At 41.6% G+C, this 20,842-nt stretch overlaps 1 protein-coding gene across 1 annotated transcript in view; it reads right to left on the reverse strand.

Annotated features, from left to right (window-relative positions):
- LOC311238196 (serine/threonine-protein phosphatase 4 regulatory subunit 1-like) overlaps nt 1-16,813 on the reverse strand; it is a 55,022-nt gene extending 38,209 nt beyond the window's left edge. The window contains exons 1-8 of the mRNA XM_084326215.1: nt 16,802-16,813; nt 16,636-16,686; nt 14,149-14,266; nt 10,815-10,921; nt 7,119-7,264; nt 4,231-4,377; nt 1,380-1,487; nt 430-495 (exon numbers count right to left, since the gene is read on the reverse strand). Of these exons, the coding sequence (XP_084182341.1) occupies nt 430-495; nt 1,380-1,487; nt 4,231-4,377; nt 7,119-7,264; nt 10,815-10,921; nt 14,149-14,266; nt 16,636-16,686; nt 16,802-16,808 (750 nt within the window). The 5' untranslated portion in view covers nt 16,809-16,813. The remainder of the gene's footprint in view (nt 1-429; nt 496-1,379; nt 1,488-4,230; nt 4,378-7,118; nt 7,265-10,814; nt 10,922-14,148; nt 14,267-16,635; nt 16,687-16,801) is intronic.
- Between the last annotated feature and the right edge of the window lie 4,029 nt (nt 16,814-20,842).

Here is a 20,842-nt window from a genome sequence, read left to right on the forward strand (position 1 = left end):
GACCACTGACTCCGCCAGGGATCGATTAAATATGGTGGTGAACACAGGGGCTAGCTGGTTAGCACAGGTATGAAGGTATAGTCAAAATCCATACCGTAGCGCAAATTCATACCGTTTATACCGTATACCGTTTATACCGTCCACGACCATGGTATAACCCGCGAACATATACATGAAAAATGTATTCTTTTTCACATGTTGAACGATGGATTGTTAATGTCAAATGAGCCATAGTATTGTCTCCATAGCTATAATATAGAATATAGATATAGCCCTGCAAACACCGCAACGCACAGTGAAATTCCATATACATTACAGCGCTGGCACACTAAGTACAAAGGTGGGGAAATAGCGTGGCACTCAAAGTGTTAAGACTGTACTGTATATTAATTACAGACCGTCCTGTACATTAATTAATTAATGAATTACCAGCAGCTCCTCTGTGGCGCCTCCTCCCACCACCGTGCACATGTCTCCAAAATTAGCTGCACACACCTGCAATAAACACAGTAAATATTACCTGCAATAAACACACTGTAAATATTACCTGCAATAAACACACGGTAAATATTACCTGCAATAAACACACGGTAAATATTACCTGCAATAAACACACGGTAAATATTACCAGGCTAAGTCATTAATAACCCAGGCTTTTATTTACTTCAACCACTGAACAGCACTGGTGAATGTAGAGAGAAATTAGACTTTGTTTTCAGTTGTCTCTAGCTGTCCAGTTCAGCCCTGGACAGCGCACAGCCAAACTCACGGCGCAAACAGACCAGTCGCGCACTCAGGCACTCGCGAGTTCCGTGCGAGATCGCGTGCGTGGCCTGGCACACCGAGTCCGACTTCAGAGCGGGCGAAAGTGCACAAAGGAAGGCACATTTACATTGGAACAGCTGTAAATGCCTATGCGAAGTCAGTCCCCATTTTGCATGTATAACCAGTTATTATATAATTAATTAGAATGTTAGAATTCATTTTAGAATGATGATCAGTGTGACTGTACTCCTGAAAAAGTATAGTAGTATGGTTTATTTGTATTGGGAAAGATACAGACACATTAGCTGGTTGAAGAACATCTATATGTGTGGTAATAATGCAGATATTGAGTGTATTTCTGTGAAAATGCGCGTGGTGCACGCCTCTGAATCCAACCAAAGCGAAAACGATCGCTTCCACCCTGCGAGTCGTGCGTGCGCTTGCGGCCAGTGGGCAGAGCTACGTCCGTTAACATGGGAGCGAAAGTGAAGCGCTGGTCGGTCGCCCGCCCGCCTTCGCGCACGACTGGTGTGTCAGGGCTGTCAGTGTCGGACATAGAAGAAGTGCTGCTGATAATAACTACAGTTCATCACTGGACAGATTATTATACTGACCTTACGGACGTGGAACATGCGGCAGTCACAGCAGAGCTCACAGAAACGAGGTAGAAACAGTTTCTCCGTCACCTCCCTGCCCACCAGAGGAGCCATTTTACACATCATCTACACACACGCACACACACACACACACACACACACTCATCACCTTCAATGGCAACAACTAGGACTACAGTTTTCAAGGAGTTCATTAACCCTTTCACTGCCGCACTACCAAACGGTTAACCCGTTCACTGCGACAATACACAGAAGGTTAAAGCTTTCACTGCCACACAACAGCAGGTTAACCCTTTCACTGCCACACCGTCGGTAGTGTGATAGTAAAGGGTTAACCTTCTGTAGTGTGGCAGTGAAAGGGTTAATGCTTGGGTGCTCAACACTGAACAAGCATTGCGCATTCTGCATGGAGAGAAAGGGACATTACACTCTTCCATAATGGCACTCCCCTCTACAACTTATGTTGCAGCCATAGCTTTTGGTGTGCCGGTGTGATTGGACAGCGAGATGGAATGGTGTTGTGTGATTGGACAGCTAGATGGAATTTACACGTTCAATTTAGCAGTCTTACCTCTATTTAAAGTAATCTACAAGTGAGCTAGCGACCACTGCTGTCTCCGTCATCTGCTGTCAACACCACCATTCCAGAAAAATATACATTTAATTCATTATATACAATGAGCACCATATCACATACATATCTTTCTGAAGGTTTTAGATGTAGATTGGTAGCCCGGGGGGCTGAATCTCTCTCCCTATCCCTATATGTCTCTCTCTACGTTCAATGATTTAAAGTACACTATAAATAAACGTTACACTATTTACTGAGGATGGCCAGATAATGTTTTCTTTTTTAATCAAATCTAGGGCCAGATAATGTTGATATTTAAACTTAAAAATAATACATAATAAATGTATACATGATCATGCAACATAAAAAAAATTGTTGGGAGAGGGAGGTAGGGAGGGGTTTTAGTTTGTGTGGTGTGATAACAATGTTGAAATTGAGAAGTTTAGACATTAGTTTAGTTTTACAACAGAAATAAAAATGTTGTTATAATGAAAGTACCGGAAAAAGGTACCGTCGGGTACCGGTATCGATTCCCAGGTACCGGTTAAAATGTGAACGGTATACCCAACCCTACTTATTATGCCTTTAATATTTAAACTCAGGGTTCCCACAGACATTGCAAAATGAAATTAAAGGACTTTCAAGTACTTTTCTATGCAGTATTTCTTATTTTAAAAGGGCATTTAAAAGGGATACAATTCACTTTTAAATGCAGTTTTTTTATAGAAAAGAATTTGATCTAATAGTTATGGCTTAAAACCAATTTCCGACAATTAGTTACACTTTAAATTTTCTCCCATCCCACTGTTAGTCGTTATGCCAATTCCCAACCCCCTTCCTGGTTGTTGCGCACTCCGCCTCCTACTGTTGGTCCGGGAGGCCGGAGACTGTCACATGTTTTCCTCCGACACATGTGCAGCCCGCCGGCAGCCAGCCTGGCAGCGCAGATTCTCACCGGGAGAGTGTAACGTGTGGAAGGTCACACTACCTTTCTCCAGATCCTACCCTCGCTGTGCAGGCGCCCCGACCGAACTGGGTCGCTGTCCACAACGCCCAGGACCCACCTACGAGTTAGTATAGTGATCAGCCCAAGCCAAGGCAATGCTGACTCTCCAGGAGTCGAGACCGCAGCCTCTTGCATTGGTGACGAGCACAAATTATTCTATTTCTTGATTCAGAACATTTGTATCATGGACGAACAAAACTTTAAATGCGAATGCGACTTTTTAAGCACCTTGTAAAAGAATCAAGCACTTTAAGCACTTCAAGGACCTTGTGTGAAGCCTGTAAATTGTAGTATATTTGAATGCAAGTTTCTTTAATAGTTGTCATACAGAAGTACAGAGGTGTACAATGCAAACTGTTGTAGTGTTAATAATAATGTTAATATTCAAACTGCAGTGTTATTTAAACTGTAGTGTTAATGTTTAAACCGTAGTGCTAATATTTAAACTGTAGTGTTAACCACTTAAGCATCGGATGGCCCAACGGCGGGCCGCCACACCCTCGCGTGCACGTCACGGCACTTTGGCCTCGTTTGTCGGCTCGGCTCCGGGCTGCGTTTTCGCATACCCAAAGTAATTTGAAATGTATTATACTTTATACTTATAGCACATGCAAAAAATCACTTTGAGTGCTAATGAAATAGAGTTACAGAGGTTTATACACACCGAAGTAAACGTTTTGTGTACTTGCATTTCTGTTTACTTGTTGCCGGATGCCTTTACATTGTGTGTACCGGTAAAAATTCGGCATGATTATCGAAAATGGCCGTCCGCTGCAATTAATTTCGATGCTCTAGTCACCTTCCCCCACTCCCAGCGCCCTTCCCGGATCACTTTCGGAGCAGACGCTCCTTGGCTACAACGGTGGTCAATCATTTTCGCCATCAGCGGTGACTGGTCAGTTCACCGCTCACAACTGGACGTGGTCACTTGTCCGAACGGCTTGTCAAATGACGCTCGCCGGATGTTTCGTCTTGTAACTCGAGAATGGAATCACGCAAATAGGTCGAGTGTGGTGACGATTAAAAGGCGGCAAATTCAACTTTCCAACACTGTATTGGTTGATCGGCGAAGACGCACCCCGGAGCCGACAGACGAGAGCAAAGTGCCGCGACGTGCGCACAAGTGTGTGACGGCCCGCTGTCGGGCAGTCCGATGCTTAAGAGGTTAAACTGTAGTGTTAATATTTAAACTGCAGTGTTCATATGTAAACTGTAGTCTTTATATTTAAACTGTAGTGCAACTAATATATTTGTAATTATAATATAATAATTACAGCCATGGCTTCCGTCTTGACATCGTCGTTGGAGTCGGGTGCACTCAGCTCCACCAGGACAGGACACACCCACTTCACCAACTCACACGGCGTCATCACTTCCTGCTCCAGGAGGACCAATAGAGCAGCCTGGGCCGTCTTCCGCACCTACACATACATTTTAAATACTTTATTTGAATCCATCACTTAAATTCTACATACATGAGATTCAAATACCTCAGAAGTTCAATGTGTTTTTAAGGACATTTAGCGATACAAGGCATTGTCCACTCGCTAGTGGCGACACACATATATAGCCATAGCCCAGGCCCCTGGTATCAGGGCCATTAGCCTACAGCCATAGAACTCTGATATATGCAGCTATGGGTTGATATAGAGTTTGTTCTAGCGGGTGTTAAATTCCATGTTAATTGCTTAATGTCCATTTTGGCAATTAAATGGAGCCTGAATTAAACTCTTAAGCCCTAGCTATATTTTCAAAAAATTTGTCTAAAAGTGCATACCCAAGTAAATGGAAGATTGCTCCACTTCTACAAGGTCAATTAGCATGTTCTTGGTATCTAGGGACATCTATGGACCTCAGGGAATGTATTCCCAGTGTCAGAAATATTGTGTCTGTTACTATGCTTGAGTAAATTGTAATGAACCAAAGGAGAATATGAATTATTATTATATATTTTTTTTCATCTTTGATGGTGAATAACACCATACTAACATTGACCAGACGTGAAAATTCTAAGCAAATGAATAAAGGGCAGATTATTTACAGGGGGTTTTGTAGATACAGTACTGAATTTTGCCATCTGGACAGAATATCGGGCCTATAAATGACCTTATTATGGCCAAGTCATACATCTATGGATCGGGCCGAATCTCCTCTTTCCAATGGCAGATCTGGATTTAGTACCACCAGGCCCCCGTAACAGGGCAGCAAAGACCGTGAGTGAAATCTACTGTAAGTACAGTCAGCCTCTCCTCTGCCATGATCAGACTCCCACAATGTAGCGTCAGAGACATCACCGGTATCATTCGTTTCCATAAACTCAATGAGTCTGGATCTCATTGTTTTTGTCTACTTAAATGTTTACTGTGAGTGATTTGTAGTGCCAAATTTCACTCGGGATGAATAAAGTATTTCTATTCTATTCCATCTCATTTGATCCCGAAATGCTTTCTCTGAGAGGCGAGAGCAAAGAAGGGTTGAAGTGCCAGCTATAGCGCGTCTGTGGCAGTGCCAGCTTTACCAACATCGGGGTGTTGCTCCCTCAAGTGTGCTCGGGAACTAAACGAGATTGGTAGTGTGAAAGCTGGCTAGCGGGGGAGTGGGGACTATCGTTCTCGGGAATGTGAAAACACCCTAAGTAATTATAGGTATGTTTTTTTTTGGCAATGGGAGTGGATTTCTTAATTGAGCTCTTACATTTATTATAATGTTTGCTGATGGAATGACCATAAGGACAGCAGCTACAACTACGTGAACACGGCTGTTTCTGCCATGCAGAGTGAACCTGGGTCTGTCCCACTCCATTCACCCGTTCACTCCGTACCACTGCTGCTCAAAGTTTTTGTTTACCTCTATATTTACATTTCACTCATACATTCACTTTTTTTAAGCTACTGTCTACATTGTATATAGTAGGGCTGACCTTGGATTTTTTTTGGAATTCGAAGCTTCTGGGCCGAGATTCGATTTTAATTCAAAGCTTTGAAATTAAAAAAAAATTAAATACATTTTTTTTTTAATTTTCTTTTTTTTTATGTTGTGGGACTTGTACAGCACTTTGTTCAACTTTGTCAGTGCTATAAAGTTGAAACCTTTTAAAATCTTAGACAAACTAAACACTTTGCTTCCATGAAATATTGTAAGCCGTCATTTGAGGCTTTATAAAAGCAGCACAATGAACACAAATCTGTCAGTACCGAGTCCGACCTCACCTTAAATAACAAACAGCATTGCTTGTTGTAGTTAACAAAGAGAGGCAGAGTGGATTTTGCAAAAAAAAATAAAAAATCATATTTTTTTACATAATCAAATTTTATTTTCATATTCGAATCCCATGCCCATCGAACAAAGCTTCAAAGTATTTAAGACAGCCCTAGTATATAGTCCTGTATACTGTCCATATGTTACTTTATGTTTATAGTGTACTATATGTTTATATTAGATCTTGTTTTTTATATACACTGTGGGAAGGGGGAAACGCAATTTCATGTCTGTATGTCTTGCACATTACGAGGTGACAATAAAGCTGAATTTGACTTTGACTAATCCTACCGATTGCTCTGCTTCTAGTTACAGCCTAATCCTACAGATTGCTCTCCTTCCAATTACAGCCTAATCCTACCGACTGCTCTGTTTCTAGTTACAGCCTAATCCTACAGATTGCTCTGCTTCTAATTACAGCCTAATCCTACCGACTGCTCTGTTTCTAGTTACTTGGTCATCTGTTTAAACTTTTCGAGCTTGTAATCGTTTCCCCTGTTCATCACGGATCACCTTGACATTGGCTTCATCAATCCCCTCATATAACTGGTGAGAATAAACGCACACACCCAAAAAACTTTAATAATGAATTATTACATTTTTTGCATGAAAGAATTGCGATGCATCTAAGAATACATTTATTCCCCACCCACATGCACTGTACTGGGTTATGGTCAGGTTTAGGGTAAGACCTGGTTGTTAGGGTCATGGTCATACCTGGTTGTTAGGGTTATACCTGGTTGTTAGGGTTCAGGTTAAGGTCACACCTGTTTTTTAGGGTCAGGTTTAGGGTAAGACCTGGTTGTTAGGGTCATGGTCAAACCTGGTTGTTAGGGTCATTGTCAAACCTGGTTGTTAGGGTTAGGGTCATACCTGGTTGTTAGGGTCAGGTTTAGGCTCATACCTGGTTGATAGGGTCAGCTAGATGAGACAGCAGGGCTGGTAACATTTGGTTGTTTAAGGCAGAGGGCAGCAGTTGAGGATGGTTGTCATGACAAAACATCACCAGCTGGGGAAGCTGTTCCATCAACTCCACACGCACTGACGGCTCTGAGAGAGGAGTGGGGCAGAGAGAGAGAAACATAAGTTACAAAGTGCTGTTACCATAGCAACTAATATACCTCATACGAAGCGTTGTTACCAATGTTCCCTCTAATTATTTTTTGGTCTGAGCAAACACTCAAACCTCCTGAGCAGACATCAGCAACTACTGAGCAACATACGTCACCTGCCGATTAACCGGTTAGTTGATAAGCGGCGGTTTGTAAAAGATCTGAGAATCTTAATTTCCCTTAATGTCTAACATAAAAATATATACATTTTGCTGATACACAGAGAAATAATACAAAAAGGCATATTATATTCCTTAATCAAATATTTATTTGACCATTGATTGACGATACAGAGCATAGTCCTTACTTTGGCGGCGGCGGTGTGAGTCGTGTCACTAACTTTTGTCTTTTTAGGAGGCTGACTCGTCATTATTTTATTAAGTGAATTATAATGCGACTTCAAGGGTGACCATATTGTGATTTTTTTTGAAGAGGACACTCTGCCTTCAGCCTCAATATACTTAATCAAAGTTTACTCAAAGATGCCTTATCATTATAATATATTTAAAGTATACCTCCTCTGTATGGATATAAAATTATTGTTTATATTATTTTATATAACAAAATAATATCTCTCTATAACCAAAGTTACTCAACATGCTGTATTATGCCTAAAGTAATCTATCTGACAAATCTCAAGAAAATAACTAAATCAACCTATGACAAAATAATATATATTTTCAAGTCTTACTGGACAAAATAAATAACAAGAAAAATATGATGTAATGTTCTAAATAATACCTCTTCTGTATTAGAAAATCCAGCTTTAAAAAATATATCTTTATCTTTTCAATGTAATGTAAATTATAAAACAGAAACCTCACAAAGATACTAATTTAAAAGTGCACTATGCAGTTTCAGATTTGTTGCAATTAGTGTACTAAACTAATTTATTACACACATAATCCTTAGAATGATTGTATCATAAGCATCTTATCAAACCAAAACATCATTTTGAGGCATCAAAATAGTTTTCAATTATTTTCTTTCTCTCTCTGTATAGCTGCATTCTTCAATCAATTCGGTCAACTTTGCCATCAAACTCTCGCCTCGCACTGCTTTGTTTGTAATGTTTTGCTGTGTCCATGTGAGCTTTGAGATCGCGAGCACCTTTATTAGACACATAAACATATGGTCAAGCTTTGCACGTGTTGCACTCCGCTTCCAATTAGTCTCGACCGGGATGATAAATTGGACATTTTCTCTGCAGTTCATCTGTAATGTACATTTTCGCGTTTGCATTGTGAGGAGCCAGCAATGCTGGTCGGATCTGTCCACTTCCTCATCTGTTGTGTGTGTCTGTGTGAGCGTGCAGTAGCGCTGCCCACAAAGCACTGAAAGCGGGGCTTCTCTTGGTAACGTCACACGCAACAGGTTACCGTTAGGGATGTCCCGATCATGTGATTTTGAGTATCTACCGATACCGATCTTTCCCGATCCGATCAACAAAAATATATATTTTTTTTATTTTTATTAAATTTTTTATCCCAATTTCTCACATTACTTTCACCCTGAATGTTGACGTTATCGAGGTGAAAAGTGTACTTCATTCAAACAAGGCATTGCAATCCTTGACATAAATCATTTGATGTATAATTAAATCAAAGGAAATGCGTTTGGGTTTGAGAGTGTGGCTGGTCTGCCGTTCTGCAGCTGGATACTATTGGTTTGTTTTGGCAAAATTCTTCTGCTCTGTGTGACAATAAATAAATGAATGATGATATGCAATTTAAAACCAAAACTAAGGCCTCAGTATGAGTTTAAGACGTGAACATGGTCATGTTTGTTGAAAAAAAATAAAATAAAAAATTAAGTTATTTTTTTTATTTTTTGCGCGACCGATTTCAGATGTGCGCCGGAGCGTTTTGCCATGTGCGCACCTTAGGGGGAAGGTTGGTTGTTACCATAGCAACTAACAGACCTCATACAAAGTGCTGTTACCACAGCAACTAACAGACCTCATAAAAAGTGCTGTTACCATAGGAACTAACAGATGTAAAAAGCGCTGTTACCATAGCAACTAACAGACCTCATACCATTCATTCAATCTTTATTTAACCTCGAAGGATCATTGAGAGCAAGCTCTCATTTACAATGACATTGATAAATACAAAACATAATAAATATAAAAAAAGAAAACAATATAGAAACAGAAAGTCAATCAATTAAACATTTTAAATAATTAAAAACAAGTGCAGACTGTGGTTTGCTATTAACGATTAAACTCACCAATAGAAGATACTAATGAATTGAGTTTTAAAGTGAATTACAAAACATTTCATGTTTCAGAAAATTCACCTAAAAGTACATACGCAAGTAAATGAAATGATAATGATCATTTACAGGTTTTTTTATAGATACAGTACTGAATTTTGCCATCCGGACACATGCAATATGAAATATGAATATAAGGCATATAGAAGAAGCTTCTATCCCCAGGCCATCAGGCTGCTAAACGAACAATGAATGAACACTACACAACAACAACCACCAAACGCACATAGCACACACATCCACACGCACACACTCACTTTAAACAAACACACTGTAGCACCCACTCCACACACTTATAGCACACACCCACTTTAAACAAACACACTGTAGCACCCACTCCCCACACTTTATATTTATGGATGAAGGATTGCACTACAACTCGTACACCTTACTGTAAATTGTACCTAAAATTGTACCTCATCCCATTTCTGCTTTGCACTAGATAGTACTGTACATTAGTACACTGCATAGTATTGTGTATTGTATATTATATGGTAACTCAGAACATTGTACATATGTCTATACCGAACACTGTGACCTCATTTTCCTCTTCTAAATTCATGCTATATTATGTTATTATGTTATTTGATACTATCTTGTCTAGCACAGTCTCTGGAGCGTAACAGTAAGAAGCATTTTGTATGAAAGTATTCTGTACTTCTGTATGACAACTATTAAAGAACTTGAACTTGAAATGCCTTATTATGGTCAAGTGATGTATATTTTTTTATTATTTTTTTTCTCAATACGCAGATTTTTTTTTTACTCATATTTCGCTAATAACACATAAATCCTTGCTAAACAAACGTAGTGCTGAAAATATTAACAAAAATATGACTGCTGTTTTTACTCTTGGCTACATTTGAAAAAGAAACAACATAAATTAATACAGACTGTATTGATCCGTTTGTGTTAATTAAACGTTAAATAAATCTCAGCCCGGAACCGATTGGGTTCAACAGGTTAAGTGTAAGACAATCACCAGAGCGAGTATGATAAGTAACGGTCCAGAGCTCCAATCCAGCAATGAGGTGATGTAAAGAGGACCACCCAACCTTAGCATAATATAGGATACAATGATGGGTACCACAAGCCGTTATGGATTATAAATACATTACAAAGATGTAATGTATTTATTACAAAAGCATGATTTTTTCCTCATAATGTTGACGGCACTTTGATCTCGTGGACAATGAAATTATGAAGATGTTTACCTGCATCCTGCGCCAGACCATACACCCTCTCCACCACCGCCAGCACCTCCACCTCAGCCCCGCCCATCATTCGCAGCGTGTCTACAAGACTCCTCGCCACCATCTGCCTAACACACACACACGCGCAAACGCACACACACACACACATAAACACACACACACACACAACCACACACACACTAACACAGTTAGACATAAGGGCAGCAGACCATCTCATCTCATAGCTGCTGGCCTCAGAGGGAGCCTTCAAAGACGTCACATACTGGCTTCATTCATTTAAAGAAAAAGCAACAGAGGATTTTAAATTGATTCAGGTTGAATGAAGGATGTCTCTGATATATAGAGCTCCGACATTAAACTAAATTAGGTTAAATGAAGGATGTCTGGTATATAGAGCTCCTCATTAAACGAAAGCAGGTTGAATGAAGGATATCTTTGGTATAATAGAGCTCCTCATTAAACTAAAGGACATGTTTTCAATCAGGGGAAGCTAACGTTAGAGGAACAGTACAGCCTGGGGTAGTTAACGTTAGAGGGACAGCCTGGGGAAGCTAACATTAGAGGAACAGTACAGCCTGGGGAAGCTAACATTAGAGGAACAGTACAGATTGGGGAAGCTTAACATTAGAGGAACAGTACAGCCTGGGGAAGCTAACATTAGAGGAACAGTACAGATTGGGGAAGCTAACATTAGAGGAACAGTACAGCCTGGGGTAGTTAACGTTAGAGGGACAGTACAGCCTGGGGAAGCTAACATTAGAGGAACAGTACAGATTGGGGAAGCTTAACATTAGAGGAACAGTACAGCCTGGGGTAGTTAACGTTAGAGGGACAGTACAGCCTGGGGAAGCTAACATTAGAGGAACAGTACAGCCTGGGGTAGTTAACGTTAGAGGGACAGTACAGCCTGGGGAAGCTAACGTTAGAGGAACAGTACAGCCTGGGGAAGCTAATGTTAGAGGAACAGTACAGCCTGGGGAAGCTAACGTTAGAGGAACAGTACAGCCTGGGGAATCTAACATTAGAGGAACAGTACAGCCTGGGGAAGCTAACGTTAGAGGAACAGCCTGGGGAAGCTAACATTAGAGGAACAGTACAGCCTGGGGAAGCTAACATTAGACGAACAGTACAGCCTGGGGAAGCTAACGTTAGAGGAACAGTACAGCGAGGGAAGCCAACGTTAGAGGAAGAGCCTGGGGAAGCTAACATTAGAGGAACAGTACAGCCTGGAGAAGCTAACAATAGACGAACAGTACAGCCTGGGGAAGCTAACGTTAGAGGAACAGTACAGCGAGGGAAGCCAACGTTAGAGGAAGAGCCTGGGGAAGCTAACATTAGAGGAACAGCCTGGAGAAGCTAACATTAGAGGAACAGCCTGGGGAAGCTAACGTAAATGCTAATCTCTTGTCTATAGATCTACTGTATATAGATATGTTGTCTAATAGGTCTACAGTATATCGTTATGTTATCTTTATTGTCAAGCACATTTTTACATACCCGGAATTTGTCCGAAATTTAACAACTAGCATAGCAAAGCTAACCCTAACCGTTTCATTTACGTGAATGGAAATGGGTGGTCTAACCTAGTTTGCTAGTTAATCAATACCAATATATTACTATAATACCCAGATATTAATAATGCCTAGATATTAATACCCATATATTAATAATACCCAGGTATTAATACCAATATTATTACTATGAATAACCAGTTAATAGCTAGATATTATTATTATTAATAATACAAACATTACTAATAATAACCAGGTATTAATAATATAACTAATAATAATTAAGCTACATATTCATAATGGCTAGATATTACTAATAATAGCAATATATTACTAATAATAACCATGCATTAATAGCAGATAGATATGAATAATAATATTAACATCTAGTATTAGTATACAGTCAGGTCCATAAATATTGGGACATTGACACAATTCTGGCTCTGTACACCACCACAATGGACTTGAAATTAAACAATCAAGATGTGCTTTAACTAGGGTGCTCCAGTAGCACACCATATAGCGGAGTCGCAAAGCGGTTGTCCCGGGTTCGTTTCCCAGTCCGGGTTCGTTCTCCCTCTCTCGGTCCTGCGTGGCCAGAAAAAGCTGAAAAATGCGAATAAAGATAATAATAATAATAATAATAAAAAAAAATATGTGCTTTAACTACAGCCTTTCAGCGTTAATTTGAGGGCATTTACATCAGGTGAACAGTTTCTACACGTGCACCCCCTTTTTAAAAAAGGGACCAAAAGTAATTGGACAAACTAACAAACCATAAATAAAATGGTCACTTTTAATACTTGGTTGGAAATCCTTTGCCGTTGATCTACAGCCTGAATTCTGGAACCTATAGACCACTGGGTTTCTTCCCTGGTGATGCTCTGCCAGGCCTCTACAGCAACTGTCTTCAGTTCCTGCTTGTTCTTGGGGCATTGTCCCTTCAGTTGTGTCTTCAGCAAGTGAAATGCATGCTCAATTGGATTCAGGTCAGGTGATTGATTGACTTGGCTATTGCGTTACATTCCACTTCTTTGCCTTAAAAAAACAATTTGGTTGCTTTCGCAGTATGCTTTGGGTCATTGTCCATCTGCACTGTGATTGAAGCACCGTCCAATGAGCTCTGAAGCATTTGGCTGAATATGAGCAGATACTATTGCCCGAAACATTGCCTGAATTCATCCTGCTGCTTTTGTCAACAGTCACACCATCAATAAATACAAGGGAACCAGTTCCATTGGCAGCCATACATGCCCATGCCATAACACTACCACCACTATGCTTCACTGATGAGGTGGTATGCTTTGGATCATGAGCAGTTCCTTTACTTCTCCATACTCTTCTCTTCCCATCATTCTGGTACAAGTTGATCTTTGATCTGTCCATAGGATGTTGTTCCAGAACTGAACAGGCTTTTTTAGTTTTTTTTTTGCTAACTCTAATCTGGTCTTCCTGTTTTTTGTGTATTGTTGTCTACCAAACCACTACAGTTGAGGAGCCGGGAAAAACAAGCATCTCACATTTTTCTGAATGTATGTTAAAAAAAAGAAGCTGTGACAATAAAATAATCTGAATGTGGTACAGCTGAGCAGTCAATTGTCCAATTAATTTGTGTTCCTTAAAAAGGAGGACGCACATATAGAAATTAGTTCACCTGATTTGGATGTAAATACCCTCAAATTAAAGCTATAAAAGTCTGCACTTAAAGCACATCTTGATTGTTTCATTTCAAATCCATTGTGGTGGTGTACAGAGCCAACACCTTTTTTTATTGTGTGGATGTCCAAATGTTTATGCACCCGACTGTATATCTCTCTCTCTACCTGTTGAAGATGTTGTCAGAGTGGAGGTATTTATCCATTCGAGCCAGGGGACTCAGAGACTCTTCCTGAGAACCAAAATCTAACAGATCCCCCTCGCCATCACCATACTCATCTGACACTAGAGACAGAGATAGAGAGAAAGAGAAAGACAAAGAGAGATGGGGAAAGAGACAGGGAGAGAGAGACATGGAGAGAAGGAGAGAGAGACACACACACAGACACAGAGAGAGAGAGAGAGATAATAGAGAAGTTAAATAATCTTGGTGTTGTTTTAAGTCTGATGCGTACTTCCTGTTGCAGTGTTTGGCAACAAATCCACCAGCAGCTGCTTCCCTTTTCCAGACATGCAGTTTCTAATTGACTTCCACTAGCATTGCTAACAAATGCTAATCATTTCACTTTCAATACCTCAAAAACCAAACCATTGCAATGGGGAAAAAAACCTGATCCTTAAAAATCTAGAAACAGAATCATCAAAGCTGCTGTTGTTGTTGTATGCTCCACGACGTAGACTATGTATGTCTTGTTGTGCTGTCATTTCAGTTGCAGTGATCCGTGTAAACTGTAAAGGCTAAAGGGGTTCCATACTGCTTCCTCATGGGAGGGAATCATCTAGATACACTATTGACATTCTCTGGGGGTTTCTCTCCCCTCAAATGGCGGCCCATTTGAACATCTGGAGCCAAAATATATATATATATATATATATATATATATATATATAAATAATACATGTCCAATGTCTGTCGTTTCACTCAATTGTAGTTTTATTTATTCTGGTTGAACTACTACTACTACTACTGCTATTTGTATTATAGTTACTGTTACTACTACTACTACTAACATTAATAGTATACTATTGTTATTAGTAGGGGTTGAATATTATTAATTAATAACTAATATAAGCATGGGGCAACACTGGCTCAGGAGGTAGAGCGGTTGTTTGGTAATCAGAAGGTTCCTGGTTCGATTCCGGCTCCTCCTGGCAGCGAGTTGAAGTGTCTTTGAGCAAGACATTTAACCCCTAACTGCTCCTGATGAGCAGGTTGGCACCTTGCATGGTTGCCTCCACCATCTGTGTGTGAATGAGTGAATAGGTGGATGGATGCGAGGCATAAATTGTAAAGCGCTTTGGGTAAAAGCACTATATAAATGCAGTCCATTTACCATTACTAGTACTACTACTGATTGATTGAAAATTGTATTAACAGATTGCAGAATGGGAGGGCGGCTACGTGGCGTAGTGGGCAAGGCGCTCGCCACAAAATCTGGAGACGCTGGGCTTGCCTGTTCGAGCCCAGCGCTCCACATTTGCTTTCAGTTTAGCTGGTCGTCCGTACTAATACACATTGGCCGTATTAGGGGGTGGGAAACTGATGGGTGGGGATTGGGCGTTGTGGACAGCGACTCCTACAGGTCGGTTGGTGCGCCTGCGCAGTAGAATCAGGAAGTGTCGGGGGCAGCGTGAGCCTCCCATGCGTTACTCCTCGCCACTGAGAGATCGAGCTGCACAGGTGAAAAGATGCGACTGCTGTTACCTCAAGTACCGGAGGGGACTTGTGCTATGTATGACTTAGTCCACATTGCAGCCGGCTTGTGGGAGGCAAGAAACAGCGTTCGTGACAGGGGAGGGTTGAATTGGATGATACGAAATTGGGATGGGAGAAAATATAGAAAATGGGAGAAAAAGTGGACCAAAAAAAAAACAGATTGCAGAATGGGTACAATACAGTACGGCTCAATACACACAATTGTTAAGGGGATGCAGACCAGAGAAAGACTTTCGTCTTGTTTACATCAGGGTCCCCCATTTTCAATTCATCATAACATTTATGACATACACAACATATATTTATATTATTACTACTGCTGCTACCACTAACATTAATACGACCGATACTACTACTGTTACTGCTGCTACCACTACTACTACTGTTATTACTACTACATATATTACTGCTACTACTATTGTTACTGATACTTCTGCTTATTAAAGTTATTATTACTACTACTGTTACTACTTCTACTGTTACTGCTTCTACTACTAGGCTCCTACTGTTACTACTACTCATACCAATGTTACCGATACTGCTGCTACTACTATTATTATTACTACTACTGCTGCTTTGATTGAAAACTTTATTAACAGAGGAGAATGGGTACAGTACAGCTCAATACATACAATTGTTAAGGGGATGCAGACCAGAGAAAGACTTTCGTCTTGTTTACATCAGGGTCCCCCATTTTCAATTCATCATAAGCTGTTACCACTGCTGCTGCTGCTACTACTATTAGTATTACTACTGTTACGGATACTGTTACTGCTACAACTACCACTGTTACTACTACTGCTGCTGCTACTACTACCACAACAAATATGACTGCTACTATTGCTGCTCCTATTGGAAACCCTGCTGGCCTGAGACACGCCGACAGGCTAACAGACTAAGCTAAACTAAGCTAAGCTACCGTTAGTTTACAACTCACATCCGTCCAGTTCCTCCTGAGAGTCTTCTTGCTCCTGAAGAAAAGACAAATCTGCAACAACAAAAACAGACCTTAGAGAGCAGGACGGACCGGTAGAGATCCGTCAAGGTTGCAGGTGAATCTAAAGTGTTCAAAGTGTTTAAGTAAGAGAATTTCAGCCACATACCCGCCATCTTGGCTCCGGTGTCACATTTAGAGTTCCTGCCAAATACGAGCCGGGCGGAAACATCGTTCCGCCGAGGAAAACACCGACTGGGTTTGGAAACTCAAACAATTAACCTAATCATAAAACACACCAGAGCTGTTCATGATCAAACTGAGATTGTAATACATCCTTGGAAACAGCTACGTTTTACAAAACATACTCTAATGCTATATGGAAATATTTTATACATTAGGAACATTATTTCATTTCCCTGAATGATGATGTCATGTATAGTAAGTAAAATTATTAGCATAGTATTTATCTCACTATGTGTATTATTTAAATCATTATATATCATCGTTTTTATAATACTATATATCATAGTAGTTAAATCATTATAGTGTTTATATCACTATATATAGTATTTAAATCATTGTCATAGTATTTATATCACTATAGTATATCAAACTTCTAGGGACACGTCAAACATCTGGGGACACTTCAAACATCTGGGGACACTTCAAACGTCTGGGGACAGTCTGCTTAAGTTTGATGTCCCTCTGAGGAAAGCAGCCAGGCGACACAGATTGTTTATGTTTTACTTGTGAGGAGAAACCTTCTATGTGGATGACTTCAGTAGACGACAGAGTACAGCAACTTGCAATGGGCCTGGTCTACAAGATACACTACACGACCAAGGTACCCATGTACATGTCAAAATACTTCCCAAAGGTCAGTGAATACCACGATCACAACACCAGAGGGAGCTCCACAAATCATGTAAAACCCAGATTCGGCTCAAACAAGGGACTAAACACGTTTCGCAATTATGCCACAACAATGTGGAACGCCCTACCCAAAGCTGTAAAGGAATGTAAATCACTACCCACCTTCAAAAACACTCTCAAAGAACACCTACGGGAGACTGCAATTCAAAACTGGCCCCTACAAATGTCCTAACCCAGTTGTACAATAAAGACCAAGCATGGCTTTGTCAGTATTCCAATGTACAGCCCCACCCAACCCCACCCCACCTACCCAACCTCCTCCAATGTACAGTTTCCATGTCAAATGTATGTCAGTATTCTTGTGTGTCCCCCCCTACCCCCCCCCCCCCCCCCCCCCCACCTCCAATGTACAGCCCCACCCCACCTACCCAACCTCCCCCAATGCACAGTTTCTATGTCAAATGTATATACTCTTCTTCTGGATTTTTTTAGTATCACAAACAGTACTGTATTTGAAAATCTGGTATGTCATAAATGTATAGATGTAGCAGTACTGTCTATCTGTATGTCATGTGTGTCATATGATGAATTGACAATGGGGGACCCTGATGGAAACAAGACGAAAGTCTTTCTCAGGTCTGCATCCTCTTAACAATTGTATGTATATTGAGCTGTACTGTACTGTACCCATTCTGCAATCTGTTAATACACTTTTCAATCAATCAATCAATTCACCATACAGACCCTGCAGACTCTGGCAGGAGCACTCATTCAAGGGTACTACGACTATGCGTGCACCTCATGGTACCAAAGCACCTCAAAGGCGCTAAAAACAAGATTACAAACATCACAAAACAAACTGGTCAGACTACTACTTGACCTTACCCCTAGAACCCACCTCACCCCTGCACACTTTGACAACCTAGGATGGCTTAGAGTAGACGACAGAGTACAGCAACTTGCAATGGGCCTGGTCTACAAGATACACTATATGACTAAGGTACCCATGTACTACATGTCAAAATACTTCCCAAAGGTCAGTGAATACCACGACCACAACACCAGAGGAAGCTCAACAAATCATGTTAAACCCAGATTCGGCTCAAACAAGGGACTAAACACGTTTCGCAATTATGCCACATCAATGTGAAACGCCCTACCCAAAGCTGTAAAGGAATGTGAATCCCTACCCACATTCAAAACCGCTCTTAAAGAGCACCTACGGGAGGCTGCAATTCGAAACTGGCCACCGTAAATGTCCAAACCCCCCACCCCCACCTAATAGACAGTCTCTATTGAGGTGTTATATGATTGCATGTAACTGCTTAACTGTTTCCACAAGAGGGCGCTATAGGCGCAAGGAGACGTAGCTATTGGAGCTGACGTCAGGTAAGAGGTATTTAAGGGAATGTTCCCTCCCTCTCTGTCTCTTCCTCCGTCGCCTCTCACGAGAGAAGGTCTCATGATGCATAAGCTATGTGTGAAATAATAAACCACGCCAAAGGCTAAAGAGAGGAACCTTGTCGTCATGACCAACTTATTGTTGCTCCCCAGGTGACTCTGTCAACAGGTTATGGGTCCAGATCACGCAAGAGCGAAATAATAAGGGTAGCAAGTTTAGCTGAAAGTATAGGCTAGGTTAGCACCAGGAGCACCGCGTGGCTAAGGCTAGGCTAACGGGAGCTAAAGCTACGCCTACCATCAAAAAGAGGATGGCGACAAGAGGAAGGAGCAAATGGCCCTCGTTCAATGGAAGGGCAGAGGACTATGAGCTCTGGGAAGAGCGAATGTTGTGCTGCATGCACGGAGTGGGACTGAAGACAACAATCTTGACGGCCCCCACGGGACCACTAACGGCGGAAGCGCAAGCCCAGGATATCAAGCAAAATGCAGACGCATACTGCGAGTTGGCACCACTCCTGGACGACACGAGCTTGGGGCTGATATTCCGTGACACAAAGGACAAAGGCTGAGAGAGCCTAAAAGTGTTGAGAAATCACTACATCGGCAGGGGTAGACCCCGGATCGTATCCCTCTATATAACACTGACCGTGCTGAAGAAAGCGAACACAGAGACTGTGACCGAATACGTCATCAGGGCTGAACAGATCATTACGGCGCTTAAGAGTGCAGGAGAAGCACCGAGCGATGGACTAATTATGGCGATGGTTATGAGAGGACTACCGGAGATGTACAAACCGTTCACACTACTGGTGACACACGGTTCAGCGGACATGTCGCTGGGGGAGTTCAAAGCCAAGCTGCGGAACTTTGAGGCCTCAGAAGACACACCCAGTCGCAGAGGAGGCGGGAGAGGGTACTGAAGGCCCGGGCGGCACCAAGAGAGAAGACCAGACCCCCGACGGAGCTGGCGTGTTGGCGATGCGGAGAAAAGGGGCACTGGAAAGATAACTGCACAAAGACTGTTTGGTGTAGCTTCTGTAAAAGCACGGGGCACACAGACAAAGCGTGCAGAAAGAAACGCGACCAGATCGCTCGGTACGCACATCGACAAGATGGCGACTGTGGACAAGATGGCGGCAACGGTGGACATGAGGCGAGTCGAGACGACACCCGGAGAGCAGCGGGACGAGAGGACTTCATCTTCGGGGCGCAGACAACGTACGTCACCCAGTCAACGCAGCAGCAGCAGGTCCAAAGGAAGGGACTGATTGTGGACACAGGTGCGTCGTCCCACATCATCAACGACAGGAACCGATTCAAGAACTTTGACAGCACCTTCGAGCCGGAGAGACACAGCATGGAGCTGGCAGACGGGAAGCGCACATTCGGGTTGGCGCAGGGGAGAGGAGACGCACAGGTATGCCTCATAAACAGTGAGGGGCGCCGGTGTACAGTGACGTTAAAGAACGCTCTCTACATACCCTCGTTCACACAAGAACTATTCTCTGTAAAATCTGCTACTGCAAACGGTGCCAAAGTGTTCTTCAATGAAGGTAAAGATGTTCTTGTAGAGCCTAACGGTATGCGATTTAACATTGAGGTGTACAAGAGAATGTATTATCTACAAACAGAATGTAACGATAATGATATGTGTAATGTCAGTCACGATATTCAGACATAGCATGAGATCATGGGTCATTGTAATTACGAGGATTTACTGAAACTGCAAGCGGTGACAGAAGGCATGCACATTAACGGTGAAAAGCATAGACCTAACAAGGAATGTGAAGTGTGTATAAAGGGGAAGTTCACTCAATCGAGGAACAGAGGTCCCACGGAAAAAGTATAGATACCACTTGAGCTAGTTAACACAGATCTAGCCGGTCCAGTAAGCAACGAGTCCATAGTTGGCTTTAAATATGTACAGTCT

Source organism: Notolepis coatsorum (genome assembly GCF_963971535.1).
Source record: "Notolepis coatsorum genome assembly, chromosome: 12".
Classification (NCBI taxonomy): Eukaryota; Metazoa; Chordata; class Actinopteri; order Aulopiformes; family Paralepididae; genus Notolepis; species Notolepis coatsorum.